Source organism: Brachypodium distachyon, chromosome 4 (genome assembly GCF_000005505.3).
Source record: "Brachypodium distachyon strain Bd21 chromosome 4, Brachypodium_distachyon_v3.0, whole genome shotgun sequence".
Lineage (NCBI taxonomy): Eukaryota > Viridiplantae > Streptophyta > Magnoliopsida > Poales > Poaceae > Brachypodium > Brachypodium distachyon.
Genome location: NC_016134.3, coordinates 12,238,011 through 12,250,868, shown reverse-complemented (window position 1 = coordinate 12,250,868; position 12,858 = coordinate 12,238,011). Strand labels below are relative to the sequence as shown.

Sequence of the window (12,858 nt, the reverse complement as noted above, 5' to 3'; positions counted from 1 at the left end):
CAATGATATCCAATTCACTGACCCATAATGTGTAGAATGCATTGTGTAGACACGTGGATTAATTTCTAAGGTAGATTCCATTTTATATCTTGTTCTATTGTTGGAATGTATAGCAGGTTGATCCTTACGAACTATTTAATTTGTTTAATCTCTGAACCTATAGAAGTTGTTTAATCTAATGGAGCCCATAATCAAATGGAAAATCTCACCTGTTTTGGGGAATCATAATCTTCTAGTTTCCCACGGTCAAGCCTTGATCGGCAGGATAGCAGGGATTGGGGATAGGCTTCCCTTGCGATCCCAACAAGTCCAACTATTTCTAAAAATTAGGATAGAAGTCTCACTTTCAATTCTTAGCTGCCTTTAGATCGCAACAATAAATGTAATAAATGTAAGTCTCATTTCTTCTCAATACAACTTTAGATCACAATAATAAATGTAGGTCACACTTTCTCCGGGGCGCCTCTGGACCGCAACAACAATGAAACATACATACATAAAAAAGGGGGAAAACGATGTCATGTACTATAGAATCATAAAGAATATGAAAACTTAAGAATTTGGAAAATAATAATTAACCGGTAGCAGAAAGCAGTGGTCTGGGCATCGCCGACCTCCCGAATGACATCTCTTTGAGCACATATAACCCCCCTTGTCCTCACGTGATCGAGCTGTGACAAGCTGTGTTCTTACCAAGCATTTGTGTTACTATGGAAATTTGTTCCACCCTATGCCTCAGTGAGACCGTCGTGGAGAGATAATTGCAGAGGGTTTTGGAGGGCGTGTCCCACTCACGAGGAAAAAATTGCCACAATACCACTAGTGAAAACCAAGAGTTCAAAAATAGCACTAAAAAACCTGCACTTGCCAAAACAGCACCGTCGTTAAGGCATTTTTGGCCAAAATAGCACTGTCTTAAATATCAAAGCATTCCCGCTGCTCAATGTAAATGTTAATTGTCAGTTTCTTTGGAATCCCAGAATTGCCCTCGTCTAAACCTAGCCAAACGAGAGAGACAGCCCGAACCCCCATCTCGTCCCCTTCTCTGGCTCCCAACGATCCATCGCGGCGCACACGCTGGCCGCATCGCCGCGCCTCCCTCCCCTTTTAATCCCTCCCGCAAGCCACTCCCTGTCCGTCTCGGGGATTCTCCCTGTCCGTCTCGGGGCGCTATCTGCCACCTCTGCCCGTCGCGGAGACACCCGACGCCGGCGCACTCCGCCGCCTCTACCCCTTAGTGCCTGTTTGGTACGGGAGTTTTTCTGGAGTGGCCCGAGTTCTTTTCCTGGCGCGGCCCGAAAACACGAGAACACAGTTTTGGGCCATTTGGCAGGCCGGTCTCAGTGATGTGAAAACCCTAGAAATATCCCCGAAACAAGTCATGCAGGGCAAAACCCCAGACGCGAGTTCGACTCGCGTTTCGGCTGGTGCCGCGATTCGTTGCCCGCATGCCTCTACGCCGCCGGCGTCGTCTCCGCGCCACCAACACCTGCCTCCTCCCACCTCCGCGTAGCCATCGACCACTTCACCTCCACGCAGAAGTCGATCTTCCCTCACCTTCCCGTGTGCTGCTGTTGACCTCTCTCTCTCTCTCACCCTACTGACCTCGTCTCCATAACCCAATCAAGCAAAGCAGAGGACGCCGCTGCCGTCGACTTCCCTGAGGCAGGCTGGCTTTTTCGCCGGTGAGTTTCCCATGTCCTTTCTCTCCTCCTCAGCAGCTGTCAATTTGGAATCATCGACTGCTTTGTTCTAAGGTTGTGGGTTGCTTCACTGCTTGTGTGTGATTTGATTGGAGATGCCTTATTTCTCCATATGGGTAGATTCATTTATCATCTGTGCATGCCTATGGGTGGATGCTGGATGCATGGAGGATGCTTTTACTAGTGCTGGAAGTAGCTTCCTTTTCTCTGTAATCTCCACTCTTGCCAATTTGAATGTGTTTGGTACTCCATGATGCTTTTAATGGACGAAATGTGTGATTACAGTAGAATTATCATCTGATCTTTATGCCTTTTTTAGTTCTTGCAGATGCAATCATGACTTGGTTACTTTTATGGCATTTTGAAATTCAGAACCTATGTTGTTAAAGATACAGTTATCTTCAGCAGTACCTAGTAGTAGTATATATGTTGTATTTCTAATGAACTATATATTCTGTCATATACGTGGTGACCGAAGAATGTTATATCCTCTTTCAATTTTATTTGACAAGGACCTCCCCCTTGGACCTTTGTTGGGTTGGATGAACCACCACCTTCTTGGGATATTGTTTTGACACCTAAATTTGATATGTAACAGCCTTGGTACTCCTTTTGTTTATTTCCTACATGCCTTGAGTTCACCGTTCTTGTAATTGAGTGCCTAGAGTAAATTTTCTTGTTTTCTTGATTCTTTTCCTTAGTACCTAAATGAATCAAGGGAGACTAGAGCATGTTAGGAAGAGGAAAGCCGAAGAAGATATTGAGATGATGTTTTTAGTTTTTCCATTGTTGTACATGCATCTATATGGAAGGGATAACTCGTGATGAGAAGATGCTACCGTTGGAGGTGTTCAGAATTGCTGACAATAGGGAAATAATGCTTATCAATCTGGTTGCTGATAAGGATGGAACTGCTATTCTGTGGATTAGAAGGCATATAGCTAAGGTAGCATGAGGTAAGCAATGGCATCCTTGCTTTTTTGAAGTGTTTTCCTTGTGTTTTCTGCTGTAATGTAAACTAGAATCGTGTTTTCTGCTGGAGCATATTTTCTCACATATGTTGTAATCATAATTTTTTGCTTGTTTATTTCTTAATTGCCACAATGACTTTCAGTCAAAATTGCCACAATGATCATCAACCTGTAGCTTTCCTTCTTAGGGTAAGATGCACAATAGGATGACACACAGAACTTTTTGTTCTGCTGCTTATAGCACTTCGTGGAATTCTGGGCTTAAATTTCTTGTGAAAACTAACAAGTGTCATGGTTGCAATTATCTATAATTGTCAAAGGTCTCTAGTATACGTACACTAGTTCATTGTTAGAGCAGCATGTGCTCTATTTTTGTCATTGATAGTGTTTGGTTCTATGTCACTAGCAAGCAGCATGTGCTCTATTTGTCTAATACCTTTTGTTTGACAATGAAACCATCATAACATGCATGCTTTCTCAGATCCTATATTATTCCAATTTCCAGTATTCTTCTAAATATAAATTGTCCATAACCATCATCATAACCTTGCACCATATTACCAGGCTACTAGCTTCTACTATTACTCCTGCTGCTATATATGGACGAGCACAGAATTAAACTTTACTAATGCTTACCTATTCTTGATATTGACAATCTTATGGTCCTATACAACTTTGCAAGGCTTAACTCCAAGGGCGGCAAGGTATGGCAGAAGAGGAAGATTGGGACAAATCTATTGCTCGTTGATTTTTGTAATTTGGTACCGTTGCATGGAAGTACCTGAAGAAGCACAATTTGGTACCGTTGATTTTTGTAATTTGTTTTAGTCCCCTTGTGCCAAATGCAACTAGTGTTTTAACCAAACAAGTGTTTTCCACCAAAACCAGTGTTTTCAGAAAAAACAAGTGTTTTGGGTGAAACAAGTGTTTTCACCCAAACCACTAGTGTTTAAAACACAAAACCCAAAAAATACTCCCGTGCCAAACAAGGCCTTAGTGGGACGCTCTACACCGCCCCTGCCCCACTCGTGCGACGCTTGCTGCCTAGGAGCCCTCTCCTCTTCTGCTCTGTCACTCTCCTGCATGCTTGGGTAACTGCAAGATGACTTCGACACCAAGCGCAACACTGGCACAGCGCTTCCCTTCCCATGTATGCTCTGTTCGGATTGGTTTTTTAATAGGAGAATTTTGTAGCGACGTGCAGTGCAGCACTATGTTTGTATGTTGAACTACTAGTGTGATGCTTTTGGGGATCATTAGACTATGAAATTATGTAATAATTGTTGCCTTAAAATGTTTCTGAAATGCTGTTGAAATTATGCTAAAATTCTATGAAAATGCTGCTGAATCTGCTATAGAAATGTTGCTGTGAATCTGTTGTAGAAATGCTGCCAAAACTGCTGTATAAATGTTGTTGTGGGTCTGCTGCTGTGTATCTGCCGCTTATTTTTTAAATGTTGCTGAAATCTTGTCTAAAAGCTGCTGAAATGAGTGGAAATGAGAGACTTATGGTGTGTGAAGAGGTAAGGGTATATGCCTTTTTGTATGGCTGTTAGTCTAAGTTAGTGCATAATGGTATTTTGGCATCAAAAACCAAAACTGTAGTGGTATTTTGGCACGTTTGATTTTCTCAGTGCTATTCTGGAGCTGTCGGTTTTGACTAGTGGTATTTTGCATATTCTCTCGTTCACTATCGAGGGTCACACTTTTAGCCGGAGATTGTCGAGATGATGCGGCACATGTCGGATCTCGTCCGTGCGGAAATGGTGGCCCACTGGTCGCCATCTAAGGTACCCCCCTTACCCCTCTAGATCTATTTCGTTGATGGGTGTGTACACCGATCCAGGGCAATCCTTGATCGACAGGATAGTGGTGAGTCGGATCTGGCCAAGCTGGCAGTTTCACTGAAGGATGGAAAGTCCAAAGGAGATTCAGAGATAGGAGTGATCATGATCGGGGTTAGTTGGGAAGGCGACGACGAGGTATATTTGGAAAGGAACCCCCAAGATGTGCGATCCCCTAAATTGTAGCTGCGTCTTAGCCATTAATGAAGGGAACTTTTGACGCGGGAAGAGACACTACCAGCAAAATTGAGTACTACCATTCATTAGATCATGATAATAAAAAGCAAATCTATGGTTCCAATTTCAATATAATAATTTACTAGATCAATATTGGGATTTGTAAATCTTTTTCTGTGTTGAAATTTTTGATCTATTCAAGTTAGAACCCATTCCAAATTGTACTCCCTACTCCCCAGTTAAGGGAGAGGGAGTGGTATGTGTGATAAATGTTGGAAACACATACTAATCCCTCCCTTCACATGATCCCATTTAAAAGTAGTTTTAGATTTTTTTTTATTTGTTTTCCCGATATTAGATGTCATTTTAGGAGGGACGACTAGGAATTAACACAAGAAATCAACCCCAGCAGCCGTTTCCTGACTCCTACCCACGTGCCGCCGTCCCTCCTCCCCGAAGCCCAGCCTCGCTCCTACCCACGTGCCGTGGTGGTGGCCCCTTATAATGTCACAAGTAAGTCCCCCTCTGGAGCCTTAGATTGAAACCATTATAAATGCAAGTATATATATGAATACATAAGGAAAAGATATTATGTCCTAAGAAGTCCAGGATGTGAAACTACAGGAGATTAGAAAACAATAAGAAGAAACGGTGTTGTCATCTCTGACCTCCCGAATCACATGTTTGAACACATATTATCTTGCTGGCCCACACGTGAGGCTGTGAGAACAAGTGTTCTTTCTAAGCACTGGTGCTACCAACAGAAATTTGTTTATGCCTTATATGCATCAGTGATACGTACTGTCATGGACTGCAATAAGTTCTTGCACAATTGTTTGATTATAACTGACTGCAACCACACCCCACTCAGTTGACATTGGGAACACAGAAATGCATGACATTGACACATTGATCTTTCATGTTTGCTAAAATGTGCCAAGTTTTTGGAGCTTAATCTCACTATCTCGCGTGAAGATGATTTCTTCTATTTAAGGAAATAAGCTCAAGCCTCCAAGCACTCAAGTAGTGTCGCACCTTGAAAATGTGTAATTGAAATCTCATACTGTTCACTTCTCAAGTTGTCCTGTATTGGAGGACTTATAAACAATTGTTTTCGACATCGATGTGAAGGATATCACGTCTAAATTCCACTAACACCTCATGCTATTGAACAATAGATAATTGATCATATTTACTTAGTTTTTGTATCACCAATTCACACATTGATACCCAAGTTTGTGGATACCGATTTATGGGGACTTGTCTGCGTTTTTCATATCTTACCTGTTTTAAAGTAGCTCAATTCTCTACTTTCCCACATTTTGCAAAAGCGAACAAAAGAAGACATGTGTTTTATTTTCATACTTTTATATTAGAATATAAGTCCCACTTTCAATTCTCATGATGCCTTTACATCGCAACAATAAATGTAAGTCCCACTTTTTCTCAATACATCTTTACACCACAATAATAAATGTATGTCACAGTTTTTTCCCTGGGCACCTTTAGACCGCAACAATAATGAAACATGATACATGAAAAACACGGAAAAACGATGTGATGTACTGTACAAGTTCTTGTGTGCCGGCAACCATACCCCAATCAATGTTTGTGGTATCCAATTCACTTACCTATATTGTACTGTAGAATGCATCATGTGGACCCATGGAGTAATTTTCTAAGGTATATTCCATTTGATATCTTACTATGTTGTTGCTAAAATGGATGGCAGGTTGATCCTTACGAACCATTTAATTTGTTTAATCTATGACTATGAACCTATTGAAGTGGTTGAATCAATTGGAGTCCATAATCAAATGGAAAATCTCACCTGTTTTGGGGATCATGAGAGCATGTCTAGCAGATACCGCAAATCTGGGTCTGAAAAAACGCATATTCGGTAAACTGAATCCGTGTTTTTAGATACCAATTGATCAGGACATAACAGATACCGCATACTTTTTTTTTTTTGAGAGAGAGGAAGATACCGCATACCTGAATCGTATACCCGAATATTCATATCTGGCCCATCTGTGACCCATCTAGTGCAGCCAGTCCACCAGCACGAGCACAAAAGCATCTGTCTCGTGAAATCAGCCATCAATTAACAAGCACCGAATTGAGGGAAGCCTGATTCGCACATCCGCAAGATCCGGCAGAATCAATTAAATCCACGAGTTTGCACAGCCTTGAACAGCGCCTGCAATCCATCCGAATCAATTAGCGGCGTGACCAGGGGGAATCAATTAGCAATCAATCCAAAACAGAATTGATCCACGGCCTTGCACAGCGTCTGCAATCAAATTCACAACCTTGCAATCAAATTCACGACTTTGCCAACGTCGCGACCGGCAGACGTGCGGGACGAGGGAGGTGCAGGGCTGGGCTGGAAGGGCGGCGCTGGAGGTGAGGGACGGCGGCCGAGACCAGAGGAGGGGCCGGTGGCGCCTGCTGCGGCCAGAGGAGGGGGACGACGGGTCGGGGCGGCGGCGGCCGGAGTCGGAGAAGAAGAAGGAGGCGGCGGCCGTCGTCGGTAGGGAATGGAAAGTGCGGGATGAAAGCCAACCGTTTTTTCGGAGAGGTAGGGTACCGGAACATCTTTATTCGGATTTTTCAAAATATGCAATGTTTATTCGGATTTCTTTCCCTCAAAACAACTAGCGGTTAGATCTTCTTCTATCTTAAATGTCCACTTAGCATATTTTTCAGAACAAAGTAATTTGGTCAGATCTTCTTCTATCTGTAACTGTCCAGAATGCAATTGTATCTCTCAACATTTAGTGCTGTCATAATCAGTCAAAAAATGATTTTGCTGTCATAAACAATCAAAAAAGAAGACACAAGTATTTTGGCGACAAACGCCCCAGCGCACAAACCCTTTTATTTTCCTCAAACTAAAAATCTCCTAATAACAAACTACGGTTACATCTCACATGCGCACGCAACGAACGCTGCCCGATCCGCTCGCCAGCATCCAACGGATCCCAACGGCCCCTGCATGCAGCTCCTCCACGCTACAAACGCGCCAAGCTGCAGCTCGACTCCAACAGCACGAACTCATGCACCTAGACTAGACCTAAGCACGCACGTACCGGCGGCGCCGACGACCTGGACCTAACCAATCTACACATGCATGGCTTATTCCTAACGGTTTCACTTTTTTTTGCAATTTTTTTTTGTTTTGAGAGAATTATTCTCATTGGTCGGCCCCCCTTTTACAATTTTCCTAATTTTCCTGGCTCCGCCCCTGACTGGCAGACTTCCCGTGCTCTATATGGGCGCCGCGTGGTCAACAATTTCTCAGACCCGAAGGATATAGATCGACACTTTTCGCGAAGATCAATGATTGACCAAGAGAAGAGAATATTCTTCACTGAAAAGAACCATATTCGTAGTACATGTATATGTATGTCCTTGCTGTCTAAAATCCTACATATGGAAAACAAATCAACAAATTACAACACCTCACAGGTTTACACTTTGCACACACAGCGCCCTGCTTCTTCTCCAGCCGAACCCACTGAAGAGTATACATTACAGCTCGCCGCGCCTTCTAGCAGAAGTCCAGCTCAGGTGGCAGTGAAGCCGCTAAGGTTGTTCGAGCTTCAGGGAGACGACCCGGGACTGCCGGTTCCGCTTGGCCACCCTCACGAAGACGACTGACAGGCACGGTGGCGCCCACCACGGCCTGCGAACCTCCTGCTCCCCTTTCAGGCAGGCAACTGTGGGTGGTGGTTAAGCAGGAGTGGGTGCAAATAGTCAGTTAAACATGTTTGGCAGAAGTAAGGATTGCAGCAGAATGATAGCATCGGTCATACTTCTAAGCAATGGAACAGATTAGTAGCTTTCATTGTACTTCTTGTTCCCTTGAGCCAGCCCCATGTAATTTCGTTCCAAAAGGTTCAGTAAAAAGAAAAGGGTACCCACATAATATTCTACATTACCGATTTACTGTTATTATGCTAAATCCATGGAGCCCAAACCACATTGTAAAGATAGGGATGCAGACTGAAGTAGGCAGCAGAAATTCGAACCTTTGATGCGCCTCAGCTCTTTACAGAGCGATATAAAATCTCCCCATTTCATATGGCACCGCCTGATAAACCGCAGAATCTGCTCTGTAGTAAACGTGGAAAGGCTCTCTAAATACTCTCCGTTGACACCGTTTTCTTCAAATGCTTGGCAATAACCACCAAGGTTTATCTCTTCCAACCATAGCCCCACATCCTGCAGAGGGAAGAACAATTACTTTATCGGAGCAGAACAGAGTATTTTTTAACTTGACGCCATTACATTTAGCTCTTTTACTAAGAAATGCTCTGTGCTGGTCTGTTGGCAGAAGAGAAGTAGAATAGCTAGTTTGGTTTAAAAGAACGTATGGCAGTTTGGGAAAAACTCAAATTCGAGGGTGTTCTTTCAGGCAATCTTAGGAATGCTTCTATAAGCTTCTATTGCACATTAACATACAGCATTTCATCATCAAAAAGAATCTGAAAGATACATACAAAGAATCAATTGTTTCCACACTGCCCTACATCAAAAACAAATGGAACATTTCAACTTGTTTCCAGAACATACAGGGTACTAGGATCATTTCCACTTGAAAACATCTATCCTGATTCTGTATCACCACCACAACCATTGCACCCAAGCAATTAGCAGGACGGAATCTTGATGTAAAGACAGAGAGCTGAATGAAATAGCTAAAATGACATCATAGCCACACCTATCCACAATAAGAGGGGAGAAAGCAGCATATGCCAGACTCGGAATATCCCCCTTACACCATGAATACATTTTTTGAAGGGATTCATGCCTACTAAATAGTAAGAGGGGTCTTGCTCATAACCAGTGCGAGTCTTACAGAACAAGATCTTATGAAGACAACACAAAAGTTTTTAGAATGCTTAAGCTCTCTATCTGAGACAACTCTTTATGTCTGGGACATTTCATATTAACCTCATAGTCGTCTCTTCCAACTATGCTTTCTCAGTGCAAAAAAATGCCTTTACAAGTAAACTTGCTTTAGTAATGTTGGCTAAATTGTCTCAGTCAGGCAGCATAAAAGTCTTTGTTAAAGCTGGGACAGGTACAAATTGTGTACCTAGCTAAAATCCTATGGCATTGTAGTAGAATCATCCAAGACCAGTTTATTTGTCAGTCAGGCTATGTAGGCCATTTGTTCAATGACAAGCTTGCTCACCCAAAAGAGCAGAGCAGACAACGTGGTTTGCAGCTTTGTTCATTCATACAATAGTGTTCAGTGTATATGGCTCATGTCTTCAGGAAGTGCCGTGGACAAGAAAATAAGTTTTTAACGGAGAAACACATTTGTTCCAAAATCAAATAAAATACCAACATCGCTTGCCCAACCAAAGAGCTCGTATTGTCAGGCTCGATTTAGCTAGGAAGGGTCAAATTGCCAGATATCCATGGACAAAATGGCTGAAGTTGATCCAGCACATGGACTTCAGCAGATCTTCTTGCCCTTCCTCCCTCCATTTATGGTGGTGCTAATATTGTCAGACAACAAGGATACATGATGTTATGTTTAAAGGCACTGTCTTTTTAGTTTGAACGAATGCACAAGTGCTGCTTAGTTTGTGCAATGTATAAGCAGACAACCTGCACTAACACATTTAAAGGTGACCAAAGGATTATAATATACTGTCGCACAAGTAAAGTTCTCTGCCAACATGCCAGTTTAGACTCTTAGGTAGGATGTTTCCCGGATTGTCTTATCTTTTTCCTACTAGTGACACAAATGTGGCAACACAGCAGCAAAAGCAAACTATGATCTTTCTTATAAAAATGTGCTACCTGCAATGAAGCAAAGATAAAGAGTAGGGTAGTTGTACTCCAAGTACAGGAGATATGATTATCCCAATCCCTTAGCTCAAGTGTTGCTATCATGGAAATGGATGGACCCAAATTCTATGCTAGAAAGAGAAAAAGATGGGCCATGAATCTGTTAAAGCAGCTGGTCAAAGAATTTTGTAGAGCAAAGGAAAGGCTCGAAACTGAGGTAAAGTAAAGTAGCATTCCAGTTCCACGATCAACTACTTATCTTTAACAACTGATATGATGGATTCCCCAATCAGCCGATCAAAGTCCAAACTTAAACCTATGTTGTTGCCAACACTCTTAAAAAGACATACAAAGTCGCCAAAACAGTATTAAATCAGCAGCACAGAGAACTAGAACAAATACTGTAATAAACACACAGTAATCCCCATGAAGAAATCAAACAAGCCGTTCATAGCATCCAAACAAGGAGAACAAATCCTCGAACTGAAAATACACAACGAAAGAAGGAAAAGGACACTTGATTTCGCCCATAAGCACATGTAATCAGCAGGGAAAAAAATTCAATCTCTGAAACCAAATACTGGAAATTAGCGGCGGTACCTCGACGGTCCAGATGAAGAAATCCAGCGGCTCCGGCTGCCGCGCCCGTCTCATCTCCGCCTCCCTCCCCGACGAGGGCGAGGCGCTCCCCACCTGCAACCCGATACACTCCGTCCAGATCAAGAAAGAAGTCCCGGAAAGATAAAGACCAGGAAAATAAAGTTCCTGGATCCCCAAAGATGAAATCTTCTCAGCGTAGCGCGCAAGGTCTCATCTGCCCGGGGGCCGGGAGGAAGCGGAGGGGGAGTGGGAGGGAGAAGAGCGCGGCGTGTGGCAGTGGAGGGGAAGCTGCGAGAGCGATAGGTCGCGAGCAGCAGAGACGCAGAGCACATGCCCCGTTGCCCACTGGGCGCAAATGCACCGCGGTCCTCATATTATTCGCAAGCCGTAAGCTAGTCCTATTAAGTTAGTCATATTATTCGCAAGCTGTAAGCTGGGAACAAGTGTTTTCTTGTCCCTTAATTATTGGGCACGTGGCAAATTTGTTCCTCAATTTATTTTCGAGAACTTAATCCCTCAATTTACAATACCGGGCTAAATTTGTCCTTGGACTGATTGATGGTGCTGCATAGGTGACAATTAAACCACTATGTAATATTTCACGTTGGTCAAAACCATTTGACCACTCCAACCTGATCGAAAGACTGAGATTAGCCCGGTATTACAAGTTGAGTGACAAAGTTCACACTGAAAATAAGTTGAGAGACGAAGCTATAAATTGTGCACCGATGATCCAAAACTCGTTCCGGAGTGGCATAGTCGGCCTTTGCCCGGAGAATTTCTGTGGTGAGTGGTTGGCAAAATATGTAAAGAAAAATCACCTTATAACTTAGCCGGGCTCACATCCTCCTTCTTCCTCCTGCGTTGCTGCTTATTTATTTTTCTCCCCTTGCTCGTGTTTCTCCACCGCTCCGCCATGTCTTATGCGAACCCTTCAACACAGAAATGTTGTTCAAGAAAGAGAGCAAGATAAAAAAAAATCCGCGAACTTTCACACAGGTGTTGGTGCCACTATAAACTGATGCCAATTATGGTAGCATCCTTACGGCCAAAATGTGCAGTCCATCTCCAATTTTCTTCCCATGAAGCAGCCAACTTTTCTTGGATCATAGCCTAGGTGTCCAATAAATCTCAAATCCAAAGCGGCGACCCAGTTTCTACTTCACGATGATCGAAATGGTCAACTTGACCATCTAGATATGACTTATTCATGTCATGGATGCAAAACAAACCTCTATTATTAATCTCTAATAAGAACAGTCTAGCTCGACTTGCCGACACCACAGTCGTGCCACCACGGATCGCCTGCCAGTCGCCACCGCACAGAACGATTGGGGAAATTTCAGAGGTAGCGCGAATGAGATTCTCTTACGCGCAAGGGTTCTTTTGCATAATGGGATGACGCGTAGTTCACAAAATTGGGGCCAACTGACGACGTGTCCGTGGTTAGCATGCCATGGAGACGGGTTGGTGCCTCCAGAACAAGTTTAGCACAATAGCGCACAACTGCATTAACTTAATTAGGGATCCAAACATGCAGTTTAGGACCACCAGACATGGGAATGGGGTTTCCTTGAGCTCTGACATGAAGCACCCAGAAGACGTTACCGGTTATATGATTTTTTTTATAACTGCGCAGCCCCCAAAAAGTTGAATAATCCACATGGTCCTCACCAAACCGGCAAACCCCACTGAAGACACAATTAAGCATACAACACAAACATGGCAGGGGATAATCACGAAGACACGGGAGTA

The 12,858-nt window shown here is 43.2% G+C and overlaps 1 protein-coding gene and 1 long non-coding RNA gene across 2 annotated transcripts; both read right to left on the bottom strand.

The window, feature by feature from the left end:
* Nucleotides 1-6,044: 6,044 nt before the first annotated feature.
* Nucleotides 6,045-7,362, bottom strand: LOC100843586. Its single transcript, XR_002966005.1, has 3 exons — nt 7,008-7,362; nt 6,691-6,895; nt 6,045-6,576 (listed from the first exon to the last, which is right to left on the bottom strand). It is a non-coding gene; the product is annotated as an uncharacterized LOC100843586 (long non-coding RNA).
* Nucleotides 7,363-8,038: 676 nt separating this feature from the next.
* On the bottom strand, nt 8,039-11,470 carry LOC100846852. Its single transcript, XM_014901974.2, has 4 exons — nt 11,269-11,470; nt 11,104-11,196; nt 8,730-8,922; nt 8,039-8,417 (listed from the first exon to the last, which is right to left on the bottom strand). Exons 2-4 carry the CDS (start codon nt 11,155-11,157, stop codon nt 8,284-8,286), a joined length of 381 nt encoding a protein of 126 aa, XP_014757460.1. The 5' UTR covers nt 11,158-11,196; nt 11,269-11,470; the 3' UTR covers nt 8,039-8,283.
* Nucleotides 11,471-12,858: the final 1,388 nt, after the last annotated feature.